This window comes from Myotis yumanensis, unplaced genomic scaffold, assembly GCF_028538775.1.
Source record: "Myotis yumanensis isolate MYYU_CA2020_CCGP unplaced genomic scaffold, mMyoYum1.0.hap1 SCAF_3, whole genome shotgun sequence".
Taxonomy (NCBI): Eukaryota; Metazoa; Chordata; class Mammalia; order Chiroptera; family Vespertilionidae; genus Myotis; species Myotis yumanensis.
The window spans coordinates 76559764-76573996 of NW_027223754.1; the positions used below are offsets into that span (position 1 = coordinate 76559764).

The 14233-nt window shown below is 39.7% G+C and overlaps 1 protein-coding gene across 1 annotated transcript; it reads right to left on the reverse strand.

Moving 5' to 3' along the window:
* Positions 1-8615: 8615 nt before the first annotated feature.
* Positions 8616-12635, reverse strand: LOC139006204 (protein FAM90A18-like). Its single transcript, XM_070408719.1, has 4 exons — positions 12516-12635; positions 11870-12069; positions 11308-11413; positions 8616-9470 (listed from the first exon to the last, which is right to left on the reverse strand). Exons 1-4 carry the CDS (start codon positions 12633-12635, stop codon positions 8616-8618), a joined length of 1281 nt encoding a protein of 426 aa, XP_070264820.1.
* Positions 12636-14233: the final 1598 nt, after the last annotated feature.

Sequence of the window (14233 nt, forward strand, 5' to 3'; positions counted from 1 at the left end):
CTTAGAGGGATTTATCAACTTTAAAGAATGGGATAATTGTATTTGCAAGTGGTTTGAGATACATAGACTTGTTCAGCATTAATAATGATCACTGTATTATTTCATAGACTATTGCATTAGCTAAAATTTCTCATATAAAATAGATAGGCGAAGAATGAAAAATGAAAGTGAGTAGTGGCACTAAGGTTCTATGTCCTTTATTATTCCATCCTCCCAGGAGTGGAGCCTCTCTTCAGGGCTGACATGTCCTATGCAGTTATTGCACTACTCTATTCTACAGATTTATTTATTAAAGGCCATGGATTAAACCACATAAATTTGGTCTTTTTAGAAGACAGTAAGACTTGAGGAAGGCAGTTAAAGGGATAAATGTCATATGGTAAATTTTAGAAGGCATTGTACCTGAAGATAAATAATTTTAAATTTTATGTTCAACTATGCTTGCCACTCAAGGTTAGGTTATTTTCTCTCTCTCACCTTTGCAAGTTCAGTTATCATTTACAAACATATTTTTATATGGCGGAATCCATGAGCATGGTTTGGATCCATTTCTGCCAAATCATTTTGCTTTCTTATTTGCTTGACTGAAGAAGACTAAGAAAATTGTAAGATCCTCTTCATTTCAAAAATTCAGTATTGGGGTAGGGGAGGCTCAAGATAATATTCATTGTTGTCTTAGGTTGGGGTAATGTATGGTAAGTGATATACCTACAGTCACCACTTTCATATGTTTTATCTGTTTTCCACCAAATCCAAACTGGTCAATACAGAATTTTGAGAAGAGGGTGGAAAACAAAGTTGAAATAAAATAGAAGAGACTTGTAAAAATGAGAGCCAGTATATTTAGGGTTCTAGACTCTTATTGTGCTCTTGAGTAAACCCTTTAAAAGTATATTCTGGACAATAGACAAGGAGTGTATATGGTACCAGGAAAATGTTTTGGAAAGAATCCATCTTCTGTAAGCCCAATATTTTTTTTAGTGATTCTAGAAGTTGATATTTATTTTCCCTTTTATGAGCAAAATATATTATTTAGTACCTACAAGCAACCAAAGTCTTTGTAGTTAGGTATTGTGGGGCTATTATTTTTAATTATTGGGTGAAACTGTGAATGTTGTATGTATCCATCTTATGTGGCTTTATATTTTGTTTTCCAAGTTTTCTCAGAATTGTCTATATAGGTCTATTGAGCAGACTTAGTATTTTCCTCAAAGAAGAATTATTAGTCCAAGTGACCATCAAATGGTAACAATTTTCTTTTTAAAAATATATATATTTCTGATGATGGCTAGCTGAAATGTGAAAATTTTTCATAATTTCCCATAGGTAGTTCTTGCACTATTTTTATATTTTATTAGGTTATTTCATAAATTATAAGAATATCTAGAGAAGGTTCTAATTTAAACTCATAAAGCTAGAAAATTCATAGTTATATTTGTCATTGCATTCTAAATTGCACCAATGCGTTAATTAGGATCATTTGAGTAATAGTGTAATAACTGAATTTATTGCACGTGTTGCACTATTCCACTGAAATGATGAGATAAACAATCAAGAAAGAAGAGATGTAGTGTAGATGGAATTTTTTACATTCACTCACATAGTATTACTCATAGCCAACCATTTCTTTAATGTAGCTGTATGTACTTATAATTGGAAAATTGTGCCAGATAGCAATTTATAGTCCTGTTAGTTTAATAATTTACCAATCTTTCACGCAAATTGTTTTTCAATTAAATCCCACTTTTAAAGGACTTATCTAATAACACAACTATCAATTTCTGTGCTATGAAATTCTGCCTTTGCCCTCTCAATGATGAATGTTATTAGTATTAACACATCATAGAACTTCATTAAATTCCTTGCAATTATTTTAGAAATATAAGTAGAATTGATGCATAATATTAACAATAATTTTTATTATAATTTGAAAGGATTATTAAAAACATTTTTATTTTTTAAAGGATAAACATATTGATCATTTTCTACAGATCACTGGAAATATTTATTAAGTCATAGAAATATACCCAACAATTTTATTATCCAGCAATCAGTAATATGCCACATTATCATGTTCTTAGATAATTTTTTTTAAATATTGGCGTGTTTTATCCATTTCTTGTCAATTTATTTTGTAATACAATTCAACATGTCTTAGTAATTTTCTCTTAGAATGGCTGCCTGAAATAGCAGAGTATGTCCTAAATATGTTTTTTTATTTGTCTAGTCTTTCTTATATGACTTAATAGGTTATAATACACCCCAGAGCTTCAAAAAGTGAAATGTTTCTTAATAATAATTCAATAGTGAAGTTGTGTAAAATTTTGGAGGATTAGGTCTTTATTCTCTGTATAATTCCTTGTGGACAAATGTGTAATGACATTGTCTTGAATACCAAGACTCATTATTAACTTTCTTTGAGTAATTATGAGAATTATTATTTGTATCACATAATTTACAACAATTTTCAAATTTTTTATACTATTTTGTTTTGGAAATATCTACATTATTGGAGTAAGCAACCTAGCTGCAGAAACCATGGCTTTTGTATTTTCTCAGGAGAAAAACTATACAATTCCTAGAAGAAAACATAAGAGAAAATATAGATGAGCTTGGACATGAAGATGAGTTTTTATTTACTTATTTTTAAATTGTTATTTATTTATTTAGGTTTTTTTTACTTTAAATATATTTTTAATTTTTCAATTACAGTTGATATACAATATTATATTAGTTTCAGGTGTACACCCCAGTTATTAGACATTATATAACTTACTAAGTAATCATCTCCATAAATCTCATGCCTGTGTGACACCATACATGGTTATTAATATATTAATATATCATTGCATATATTCCCTATGTTTTACTTTACATATCATTAGTATTCTGTAATTACCAATCTGTACTTTCTATTTCCTTCACCTTTTTCACCCATCACCCAAACCCCTTCCAATTGGCAATCGTCATAAATGTTCTCTGTATCTATGAGTCTGATTCTGTTGTACTCGTTTATTTTGTTTTTTAGATTCAACTGTTGATAGATATGTATTTATTGCATTTTGTTATGCATATTTTTGTCCTTTTGAGATGCTGCACCAGTGCCGGAGCTCAGAGGAAATGAGTCCAAATGAGTCCCTGCTTGGGTCCTTTAAGAGGAAAGCCTGAGACTCCAGCATCCCTCCATCTCACTAAGACACAATCCTCACTGGTTTTTACAACCAGAACTTATGGGAACTTCTCTTCCCAGCAAAGGAACCTGGACTGGGGTGCCTGGTGTGGGGCTTAAACTCCTTGCTCTTCCGGGGGACCTCCACAGTAGAGATACCCCTCTTGATTTTTATCTGCCACAGGTGGGTGTGGGACTTCCACATCAAGTCTCTGCCCCTCCGACCAGTCTCCACATAGATCCTTCTTCATATCCTTAGTTATAGAACTTCTGTTCAGCTACATTTCAGCTGGTTCTGAATAATGGTGATTTTGTACTTTAGTTGTAATTTTGATGTTGTTGTGGGAGGATACAAGTACTGCCTTTACCTGTGCTGACATCTTGACCAGAAGCTGGGGATGACTTTTTAGATACAACCCCAAAAGCATGATCTATGAAAAAAATAATCAATAAACTGGACTTCATTAAAATTAAAACTTCTGCTATTTGAAATATAATCTCAAGAGAATGACAAGACAAGCTACAGACTGGGAGAAAATATTTGAGAACGACACATTTGATAAACGATATATATATATATATATATATATATATATATATATATTCTCTTAAAACTCAATAATAAGAACCTGACGAAGTAACTCAGTTGGTTAGAGCATTGTCCTGATATGCCAAGGTTGTGGGTTCGATCCCCTATGAGGGCACATACCGGAAATAATCAAAGAATGCATACATACATAACAAATAACAAATCTACGTTTTTCTCTCTCTTTCTCTCTCCCCTTCTTCTATCCCTCTAAAATCAATAAATACAAAAATTAAAAAGATATAAACAAAACATTAAACTTAAAAACCCAATAATAATAAAACAAACAACCCAATAAAAAATGGGCCAATTACCTCAATATACACCTCACTAAAGAAAATATACAGATGGAATTAGAAAATATGAAAAGATGCTCCACATCATATGGCATAAGGGAAATGCAAATGAAAGCAATTACATGTCAATACACTGATTTGAATAAGCAAAATCTGGAGCACTGACAACACCACACGCTGGTCAGGATGTGGAGCAGCAGGCACTCCATTTATTGGTGGTGGGAATGTAAAATAGTAAAGCCTATTTCAGTGATGGCGAACCTATGACACGCATGTCAGAGGTGACACGCAAACTCATTTTGGGTGACATGCATAGTGAGAGAAAAAAAATTGCATAATTATTTGTCTCTCGCAACTTAGTTGATGGCCAGAGTTGGGCATCACTCGAGTAATAGTATTACTCACGTTACTCATGATCAATAATGCAATTCTAAAACGGGATGTAAACATGTACTTCTGTGTTGCGTAGCAAAGATACATAGGGAAAACATCCAAGATACATTGTTCCAATATTGACATCAATATAAAAAGATTAAGAATTGCACTATAAAGAGATTAATCTTTACTCGTGACATTTTATTTTTATTCGAGTGACAAAATGCCCCATTTTGGAAACGGCCTCCTTATTGTCAACATGTGACTCGGGTAAGCTTCCCGTGCGTTCGGGTGCATTCGGCAAATGGACGCACTTGTTCACCATGTTCATTAGGAGACAGGAGTGGGAGGGTTAAAAGAAAAAGATATACAGTGCAACAGTGCTCGATGAGACATTCTGCGTGTCAGATAATTGATTACAGCACCATATATTTGTTGGTTATACATACTCTTTGAATTGTTTTGCACCAGGAGTCAGTCCAACAATACTGCAAAAAGTTAATAGGTAAGAAACCTATCAACCTTTTGTAAAAAACGCCGTGATTTATATTTATTTATTTTTGCAGCCTTGTGATGGAGAATCAAAAAAATAAAAAAGCAAGATGGAATGATAAAGGAAGTGGAAGTAGCAGTAGCTGAGCCTTTCAAGACATATGGACCAAGATGTACGGGATTGTCGACAGAAACAACAGATCATTGTGCAAACTGTGGAATGAAACAGTAGTAAGCAGAACATGGAATGTAAAGAGACATTTTGAAACTAATCATTGTCAGCTCTTGAAAAAAAGTATTGATGAAAGGAAGGAATACATTTCTAGGCAGCTACACCTCTATAAAATTCAATCAAATTTCATCATTAAATTTGTAAGATGCTCTACAAATTTAACATCAGGAAGTTACTGTATTACTCACTCTATAGCTCAGCATGGAAAAGCCCTCAGTGATGGAGAATTTATTAAGGAAACATTTCTAAGATGTGCACCAGCTCTATTTCACAATGTGAAAAATAATGATATTATTAAAAGAATTTCTGAGTTACCACTCAGTAGAAATACTATCAAAGACAGAATAATAGATCTTAACAAAAACATCAATTTTAAAAAGACTTAAATAGTGTAAATATGTTTGATTTCTCTTGATGAAAATATTGATGTCACATCAAATGCTCGGTTGGCCATTATTGCTAGATATTCTGATGGTCTCACAATAAGAGAAGAGTTGATAAAGTTAGAATCAGTGCCAATAAGTACATCAGGAAACAAAATATGTAAGGTTGTTATAAAAACATTCAGTGACCTAAACATTGATATCTCTAAAATTGTCTCAGTCACGACGGATGGGGCACCAAATATGGTGGGAAAAAATGTGGGATTCCTGAAATTGTTTATGGAAGCTATTAGACATCCACTTGTACCTTTTCATTGCATTATCCATCAGGAGGTGTTGTGTGCCAAATCGGGATTCTCAGAATGGAATGATTTAATGTCAGTTGTAACAAAAATTGTGAATTTTATAGCTTCTCAACCTCTTCACAAGCGAGAATTTTCTGCACTTTTACAGGAAGTTGATTCAACCTACAGTGATTACTGATGTTCAATAATGTGAGATGGCTGAGTTGAGGTAAAGTACTTGAGCGATTTGTGGAGTGCTTTAAAGAAATCACAGTATTTATTGAGAATAAGGATCTGGCAAACTTTCCTCAGATCAATGATCATAAGTGGGTCAGCAATTTGATGTTTTTTATAGATCTCTCTGTTTATATGAATGAACTGAACTTAAAATTACAAGGTTTTGGCAAAAGTATTGACGTTATGTTTGGATACATCAAATCTCATGAAAGTAAACTTAAAATTTTCAAGTGAGATATTGAAACTAAAACTTATAAGTATTTTCCTCGGATAAAAAAGTATTTAGAGAAGACCACTACAATGAGTGTAATGGAGTCCATACTTATGTACCAGAATATAGTAAACTCATTATTTGAACAGTTCAGTGAAAGATTTGACCAATTTAGAAGCCTAGAACATTCCATTAAAATAATTAATTATCCAGATGTAGTTGTTTACATTACTTTGGAATTGAAGGATTTCCAATGGATGCAAATTGACAATTTAGAGATGCAACTCTAAGCATCCAAAGGTAGCATTTGGACTCATGTGTTTGTCAACTTAAGGTTGAAACTTGAAAATCTGGAACGAAATTGTTTGAATAATGAAGAAGAGAGCAACTGTGAATAAGAAATTTTGAGTGCTTGGAACAGAGTACCTGACACTTTTAGCGACGTGAAAAATCTAGTGATAGCTTTGCTAAGAATTTTTTCACCAACATATTTTTGTGAGACTTTGTTCTCAGCATTAAATAATATTAAAACGAACAAAAGAAGCCCGCTAACAGATGAAGTTAGTGGCACTTGCTTGGCCTTGTAAGTGCACCAAGTGTGAGCCTGCAATTGAAGAATTAGCAGACAAACTTCAGCATCAAAAAATCACTAATTTCTAGTTTAGTACCATTTGATTATCATTGTTATTATTATTATTTTTTCTTAAATGTACATTGTTTTTCTGTTTTTGTTCATTTTATACATATTTTTGGTTGATTTTTCTTTGTTAAATGGCATTTAAATATATAAAATAAATATCCAAAATATAAATCTTTTTTTTTACTATGGTTGCAAATATAAAAAAAAATTATGAATATTTCTATATGTGACATGGCACCAGAATTAAGTTAGGATTTTTCAAAATTTTGACAATCTGAGCTCAAAGATTCACCATCACTGGCATATGCTGTTGTCCAGTGTGAGTTCTCTGGTGTCTTTTGAGATTAGCATGTGGACTGAGGGCGTTCTCACACCCACCACATTCATATAGTTTCTCTCCTGTGTGGATTCTCTCATGTTGTCTCAAGTAAGAACTCTGACTGAAGGCTTTCCCACACTCACTATCTTCATAAGGTTTCTCACCACTGTGCATTAGATTGTATGTCTAAGTTCAGATGTTTGCAAAAAGCCTTTCCCACATAGATGACATTCAAATTATTTCCCACCAGTGTCATCTGAGGATGGAGGCATTACTAAAGGCTTTCTCACATTCACATAATTTTCCTCTAGTGTGAATTTCAATGTGTCTCTAAGGCATAGCTCTTCACTGGCTGATGTAAGGTTTCTTTCTTATATGAATTAACCAATGTTGAGACACAGCATACCTATGAGTAAATTCATCACTCATAGGAACCTTTGGGATCCTTTTTCTAGAACTCATGTAGAGCTCTCATTCTCAGAGCTTGGTGAGGGCAGAGGTAGGATTCTGGAAATATTCTGAAGTTGTAAAGATCAAGGACTGTTCCTGGGGTGGGGGTAGAAAGGGAAGAGACTGAGATGTCCAGGGAGGAACCCTGAGGCTCATGAAAGACCACAAGAGAAACTAAAACTTATAAGTATTGATAAAGTTAGAATCAGTGCCTTTGGAGGGTGAGTCCCTAAAGGTGGTTAGTGCCCCATAGGGAGGAGACAATGTTGACTGAGAAGAAGGGATTATACAAGGAACTGCAGGTGTTGCCCAAGCTAATCCACTCAAAGTACATCATATTCCCATCTACACTCAGTGAGCTTTGTGGCACAGTCATTGTTTTAAAATGGACAAAAATGAAAACCAATCACAACATGACCTATTTTGCTGACTTTTATTGATATCTAACACAAACTATAAAACAGAACTTCAATATGACATTCCATAAACAAAAGGTACAAAATCATGGGAAGAGTCCCTGTCCTGATTTCCATTGAAATAACACAGCACAGTGAAACAGGCTCACCTCAGGACCACAGGCACTGCTTCAAATCTACAGAGCACACAGGTGGCTCTGCCCCAGGATCCCCAAAGCAGACAGGTTCACACCTGATACAGATTCATTACAGAGCTTCCTATTTCCATTAGACTTAAGGGCAATTATTGCAATGGATGAAAAATTCTAAAACTCTACTTCCCTTACCAGTTCAATAAGCACGAACTACAGTATATTATAAAAGTGCCACTTGAAATGTCACTACATCTAAGTAATTAAAGTCCAATAACTGAACCTTGGTGTCCCAAGCTTGATCAGAGTTCCCACCCTCTGTCCACACAGCATAGAAGGGAAGCTCTGATTCCCCAGAAACATTTTCTCCAAGTGATCTCCCCTCTCTAATTCCTCAGGCACCTCCAAGTGGCCTGGGGCTGAGGAACATGTCTTCCCTGACATGGAGTGTCTCATTGGCCATCACCTTCTTCGAGGAAGAGGACAGCTGAAGGGCCTCAAGGAGGACGCTCAAGGAGACACAGGGACAGAGTGCCTCTGACTTCTCAGTGGTGGAAGGGATCTGAGCAGCAGCCGTGAGCATCTCAGCAGGAGGGAGGGATGGAGGTGTCATGCACCTGGAGCTCCACTGGCCTTTTTCTAATGTCTTGAAGACCATTCTGAGGGGCTGGCCTGGAACCTTGGGAATTGGTGAGAAAGGGGGCACATGGCAGGGCTGGAGAGTCTTGATGAGATGGCCCTTGTGCTGCGACTGGAGGTCTGGTCTCTGGGTGCTCTTCAGGCTGAGGCTGAGTCTGGTTTTCTTTGTGGGCTTCTGGTAGGTCTGGCTGGAGGTCTGGGCAGCTCTCTTGCCAGGTACCTTGATGAGGAGATCAGAGTCCTGGCCCACACTGTGTGCAGCAGCATGTTGGATGCTGTGTGAGTTCCCATCAGGGAACTTGGCCTGTGGCTGGTGGATGAGGGCTTGGTCCAGGTCCTGGGTGCTGAAGGCAGAATGGGGCCTGTTGTCCCCCTCATGGACACTGTGGCTGGGATCCTGGACAAAGTGTGTGCCTTCTGCATGAGGGGAGTCTGTGACAGGCACTTCCTGTCCATTCTTTGGTACAGGAGGTAAGCAGGCACTTCTCTCAACACCTTCGATGGGAGTTGCTGAGCATGTCATGACATGTTTCCTTTTTGGTGACCAAGGGGTGATATCTTGCACATATTTCCTCTTGGTGTTCTGATCGGGTCTCTGTGTGTGTGGATCCTATAAGAGACGCAACACTGATGTTACACATTAGAATTTTCTCACTATCAAGTAGAAAATAAAATTAAACCAACAACAATGACAAAAAGATCTTAAGACAAGATATGGACCGCATGGGATAAATCATCAGTGAATGTAAAGAAGATGGATCCTTGAGCTGGGTCTGAAAAAAGATACACTGTCCCCTGGATATCTTTTGTCACATCAGAAGGGAGAACACAAAGGTTCTCACAGCTGCCTCCTGTTAGTGAAGTGGAAACAAGCCTTTCCTAGCCTCTTCCAGGGAATGGACACTTCTTGGTGTTGTGAAGGCAGTTTGGGGACAAATGAGTTTGGGTGGGCAATTTGGGAGAAGGGATTCTGATTTCATGATGCCTCGTTTCCCGCAAGGGGTGGTGCCTTGTGGAAACATCTACTGAGACCACACCCATGCCCTCCATCAGCTTAGAGGGTTGGTCAAAAGTAGGGTTACAGTTCTAGGTTCATGCAACACAGAGTTCATTGCTGTATTGTGATTTATTACTTTACCATTTTCCAAAGAAATGCTGTAACCCCACTTTTGCCTCATCCTGTATTATTAAGACACCTGCAAGTGTAGGCATTTGAAAAGACACCAAGAAAAATGAATTAGTGAATAATACTATAGAAACCATGTGGGTTCCCCTAGCATTTTCACCATTCCCTCAGAAAGAAGAGGGAAGTAGGGTGACCCTGATGCAATAAAAAGCCCAGCACCTGGGGACACTCACGCTCACATAGTCACAGGGTTCTGTCTCTTCCTTCCAGTTTTGCTGGGGCCTTTGAGTGGGTCTCCAGGGACGTCTCCAGCAAGGAGCCTGCCTCTGTTCTTCATGCCTGCAGGACACAACGTGATATGTGAGACACTCCATTTATTCTCTCCAATGAAGGTGGACCTTTCCGTGCCCACTCCCCTTACCACTTCTTGTGATCCAGAGAGCCAAACCCAGTGCATTTGCCAGAGACTGGCCCTTGCCATCTCTCAGATCCCCTCCCCAAGGAACCCACCTGGGTTTTTCATGAAGGACTTTCCTTCATTTCGTTTCCTCTCTGCCTGACACTTTTGTAGATTAAAGATGTTCCCAGCACCAACCCTACCACTATTCACACTCATTGATTGCCCAGGAATTGTATGAAACTGGGATTGTGACTGGTGAAGACATAAGGATATTTTTTCTCTGTGTCTCTGTCTTTGAATGGAGATGGCAAGGCTTACAGCATAGAGGTAAGGACACAGGCTTCATAGATTCCACCCCAGTGTTTTCTCCAGCCTCCCACAGTGCTCACCATGCTCTCTGCTCAGTCTTCCTAGCAGCCCTGTTAAGGCGTCCTGGGTTCCGCTGGACCTGGGGATTCCATGGTTTCAGGTTCTCCTTCATCATATTGGAGCCCATGGCCTGGGGAACTGGGGACCTATTCCAATGCTTCAGTGGACACCTGCTTGCCTTGTGCCCAAAGGCCCTGCAGTTCCAGCATCTCACCTGTGGGGAGAGGAGGTCAGTGAGTCAGCACAAAGCAGGAATAGATTTGAAAGGAAACAGGGGGACAGATTTATGGAGGTGGAATATGTGTACAGAGACTGACATAAACACGGGGCTCACCTGGTGCCTGTTACTAAGATGTTGTGGTGCATGCCGAATTCCATATTAGTTGGGAAGGAACTTGGGGAAAGGCATACAGTTCTCAGCAGGTATACTTAGACCCACAGGCAAAGATTTGAACACAAAACCTGCTCCACAGGACTCTCACCAGGAAGTGAACCTCAAGGGGAGTTTGTGACCATGATGCAGTAAGAAGCCAAGAACCTGGGGACACTCACCCTCACGTAGTCACAGGATTCTGACTTGTCCTTGCAGTTTTGCTGGTGTCCTCCCAGGGCTCTCCCGGGCAATCTCTGGCGCAGAGCCCGTCTCTGTTCTTCATGCCTGCCAGACAGAGCATGGGACATAAGTCCTTCCATTTCCTGTCCCCAAGGAAACAAGCCTTCCCATGGCCCAGTCCCTTTCCCTGTGTCTGTGTGTTCCAGGGAGGGAGGCTCTGTGCATTTACTAGACTTGCTCTTGATCATCTCAGATCCTACCCCTTCCTGGGGGCACACAAGGATGTTGCACAAAGGACTTTGCTTCCCCTCCATTGTCTCTCTGCCTGTCCTTGGCAGAGATCCAACATGTCTAACCCCACTTCCACCACAATTCAACCTCAGTGATTCTCAGGGAGGGATGGAAACTCTGATTGTGACCCATGGAGGCCACGGGCAGCTTTCTCACTCTCTCCAGGTCCCTGTCTTAACCTGGAGGTGGCAATGCAAATAGTGAGAGGTAATGGGCGCGGGCTCCCTAGATTTCCCCCAAAGTTTGGCTGCACTGTCTCATGATACTCACCGAACTCTCTGCTGGGTCAACCTAGCAGCCTTGTTGACAAGCACTCGGTTCCTCAGGTCCCTGGGAGTCCATGGATTCTGGCTCTCCTTCATCACACTGGAGCCAAGGGCATGGGGGGCTAGGGCCCCACTCTGATGCTTCATGGGACACCCAAGGCTGCTTGCCTTGTGCCCAAAGGCCCTGCATTTCCAACAACTCACCTGGGGGACAGAAGGAGATGAGAGATTCAGCTCAAACATGGGCACATTTTAAAGGGGAAGAAGGGAGACAGATTGACAGAGGTCAAATATTGGTCACACCAGAAAGGGCTCCCCAGGTAGCTATTGTTCAAGGTATTAGGGTGGATCCCAAAGCTCAGGCTAGTTTGGAAGGAACATAGGAGAACGGATGCAAGGGAAAAGCATTCATATACAAAACCAAATGAAAAGTTATGGACAAAAAACAGGCTACGCAGAACACTATTAAGAAGTTTGTGCCTGCATATCCGAAGGGACCAGTCAGAGTGGTGAGAATGGCCTAGGTTAGGGGACCTGCATGGGAAAGGACACCCCACTTATGGACACAGAACTTGCTTTGCCCTAATCCTGTCTCTGTCACCCATGCCACCCACATTTCCAAGCCCCCCTAGAACCAGGCTTCTACTCACCCTGGGATGCTCCTGCACAGGTGGGGAAGACTTGCATGCCACCCGGGCCCTCTGTGGCTGCTTTACTTTCTGGACCTTCAAGGGTCTGCAGGGCCCCCGTTCTGGGTGACGATCCGCCATTGGCCACACCACCTAAGACCTTCACGTCTTTCACGCTTGGCTATGGACTTGTGAACCTCCTGTGGAAAAAGAAAAGAGAAACTTTTCAAAATCACACACAGAGCAAGCCCCTCTGGCACTGTCTGCTTCAAATCTGCTGAAGAGACCTCATGAGCTCAGGAATAACTTCTGCCTCCCCTGTGATCCCTCCTTCTAAGTCTTTTGTCTGTCCTCTCATAATTGCCTCTCTCTTCCCAGACCAGGGCTGGGGATCATGCCCCCAATCAGTACATGACCTTGACTGATATGGAAACCAGGACCTTCATTCAGTAACCTGGGCTCAGTGACCATAGAGCCATAGCTCTCCCCTGCAGGCCCAAAGACAGTGATGGCAAACCTATGACATGTGTGTCAGAGGTGACAGGCGAACTTGTTGTGTTGGTTGATTTTTCTTTGTTGAATGGCATTTAAAGATATAAAATAAATATCAAAAATATAAGTCTTTGTTTTACTATGGTTGCAAATATCAAAAAATTTCTATATGTGACACGGCACCAAAGTTAAGTTAGGGTTTTTCAAAACGCTGACACGCCAAGCTCAAAAGGTTCGCCATCACTGCCCTAGGACAAGCATCTCAGAAGCACCCACATCTTTCATTTCAGTCTCACTGGGAAATAGTTACTCAGGAGCATGAAAGCTGACTCCCGCCTTCTTTTGGGGAAGAGTTTCAGACCAACCAAAAGACACAAACTGAATATTTAAAATTTCCAGAAATAAAAACATGGTTAAGATGTTTTCATTTGTAAGTGGGGGTTGGTCAGGGAATCAGCTTGGTTAGACATTTAAAAATAAACCAAACCATGAATCCAAATGTTAGAAATTCAGCCAAAACTACACTTAGAGGCAAAATCAGCCCCTTTAATATGCTTGTCTGTAAAAAAAAAAGAAAAAAAAGAAAAAACAAAACAAAAAAAAAAGGGAAATCTCTCTGTCCACATTAAGTTTCTTGCCACTGTAAGTTCAGCTGCCTTAGCTGAGGTCGGTAACTCACCTGCTGTGACTGGGTTGGCTGGGGCTCAGATCTCAGACCTGGTGGAGAACCATAGCACTGACTGCATAGCTGGAGGACTCTGAATCTTTCCTCTAGTGCCTGAGGTTTTTACACACCTTCTCAAATGCTAACATCCAATCAGAACCCTCAGTCTCCATCCCTTTATCCTAAAGGGATTGTTGCTTCTCTGCAGATAAATGGATTGAGAGAAAGTTAGGTGCCGGAAGCTGGTCCATCCTTGCTGCTTGACACAGTCGCTGCAGGAAAGAAACATCTGCACAGCATATGTTTCAAGGGACCTGGCGTATATAGCATACTGTTCTTAATGTTTGTTCCCCTTAACGCTATGTGTTTTAACCAAGGTCACCTCTCAGAGAAAGGTTGTTTCCCCAGGTAGGGATTTTTCCCTGAAGTTAGGGATTAACAGGACTAAGGAAGGGAATAAATCAGTAAAACCCCTTAACTAAGTGCCAGGCGGGTAGTTAATCACTTTAACTACAAACAATCACGCTTAAGCTACATAATCTTTACTCCCTGGAATGGAGATAAGAAACGCCCTGATCTTTGC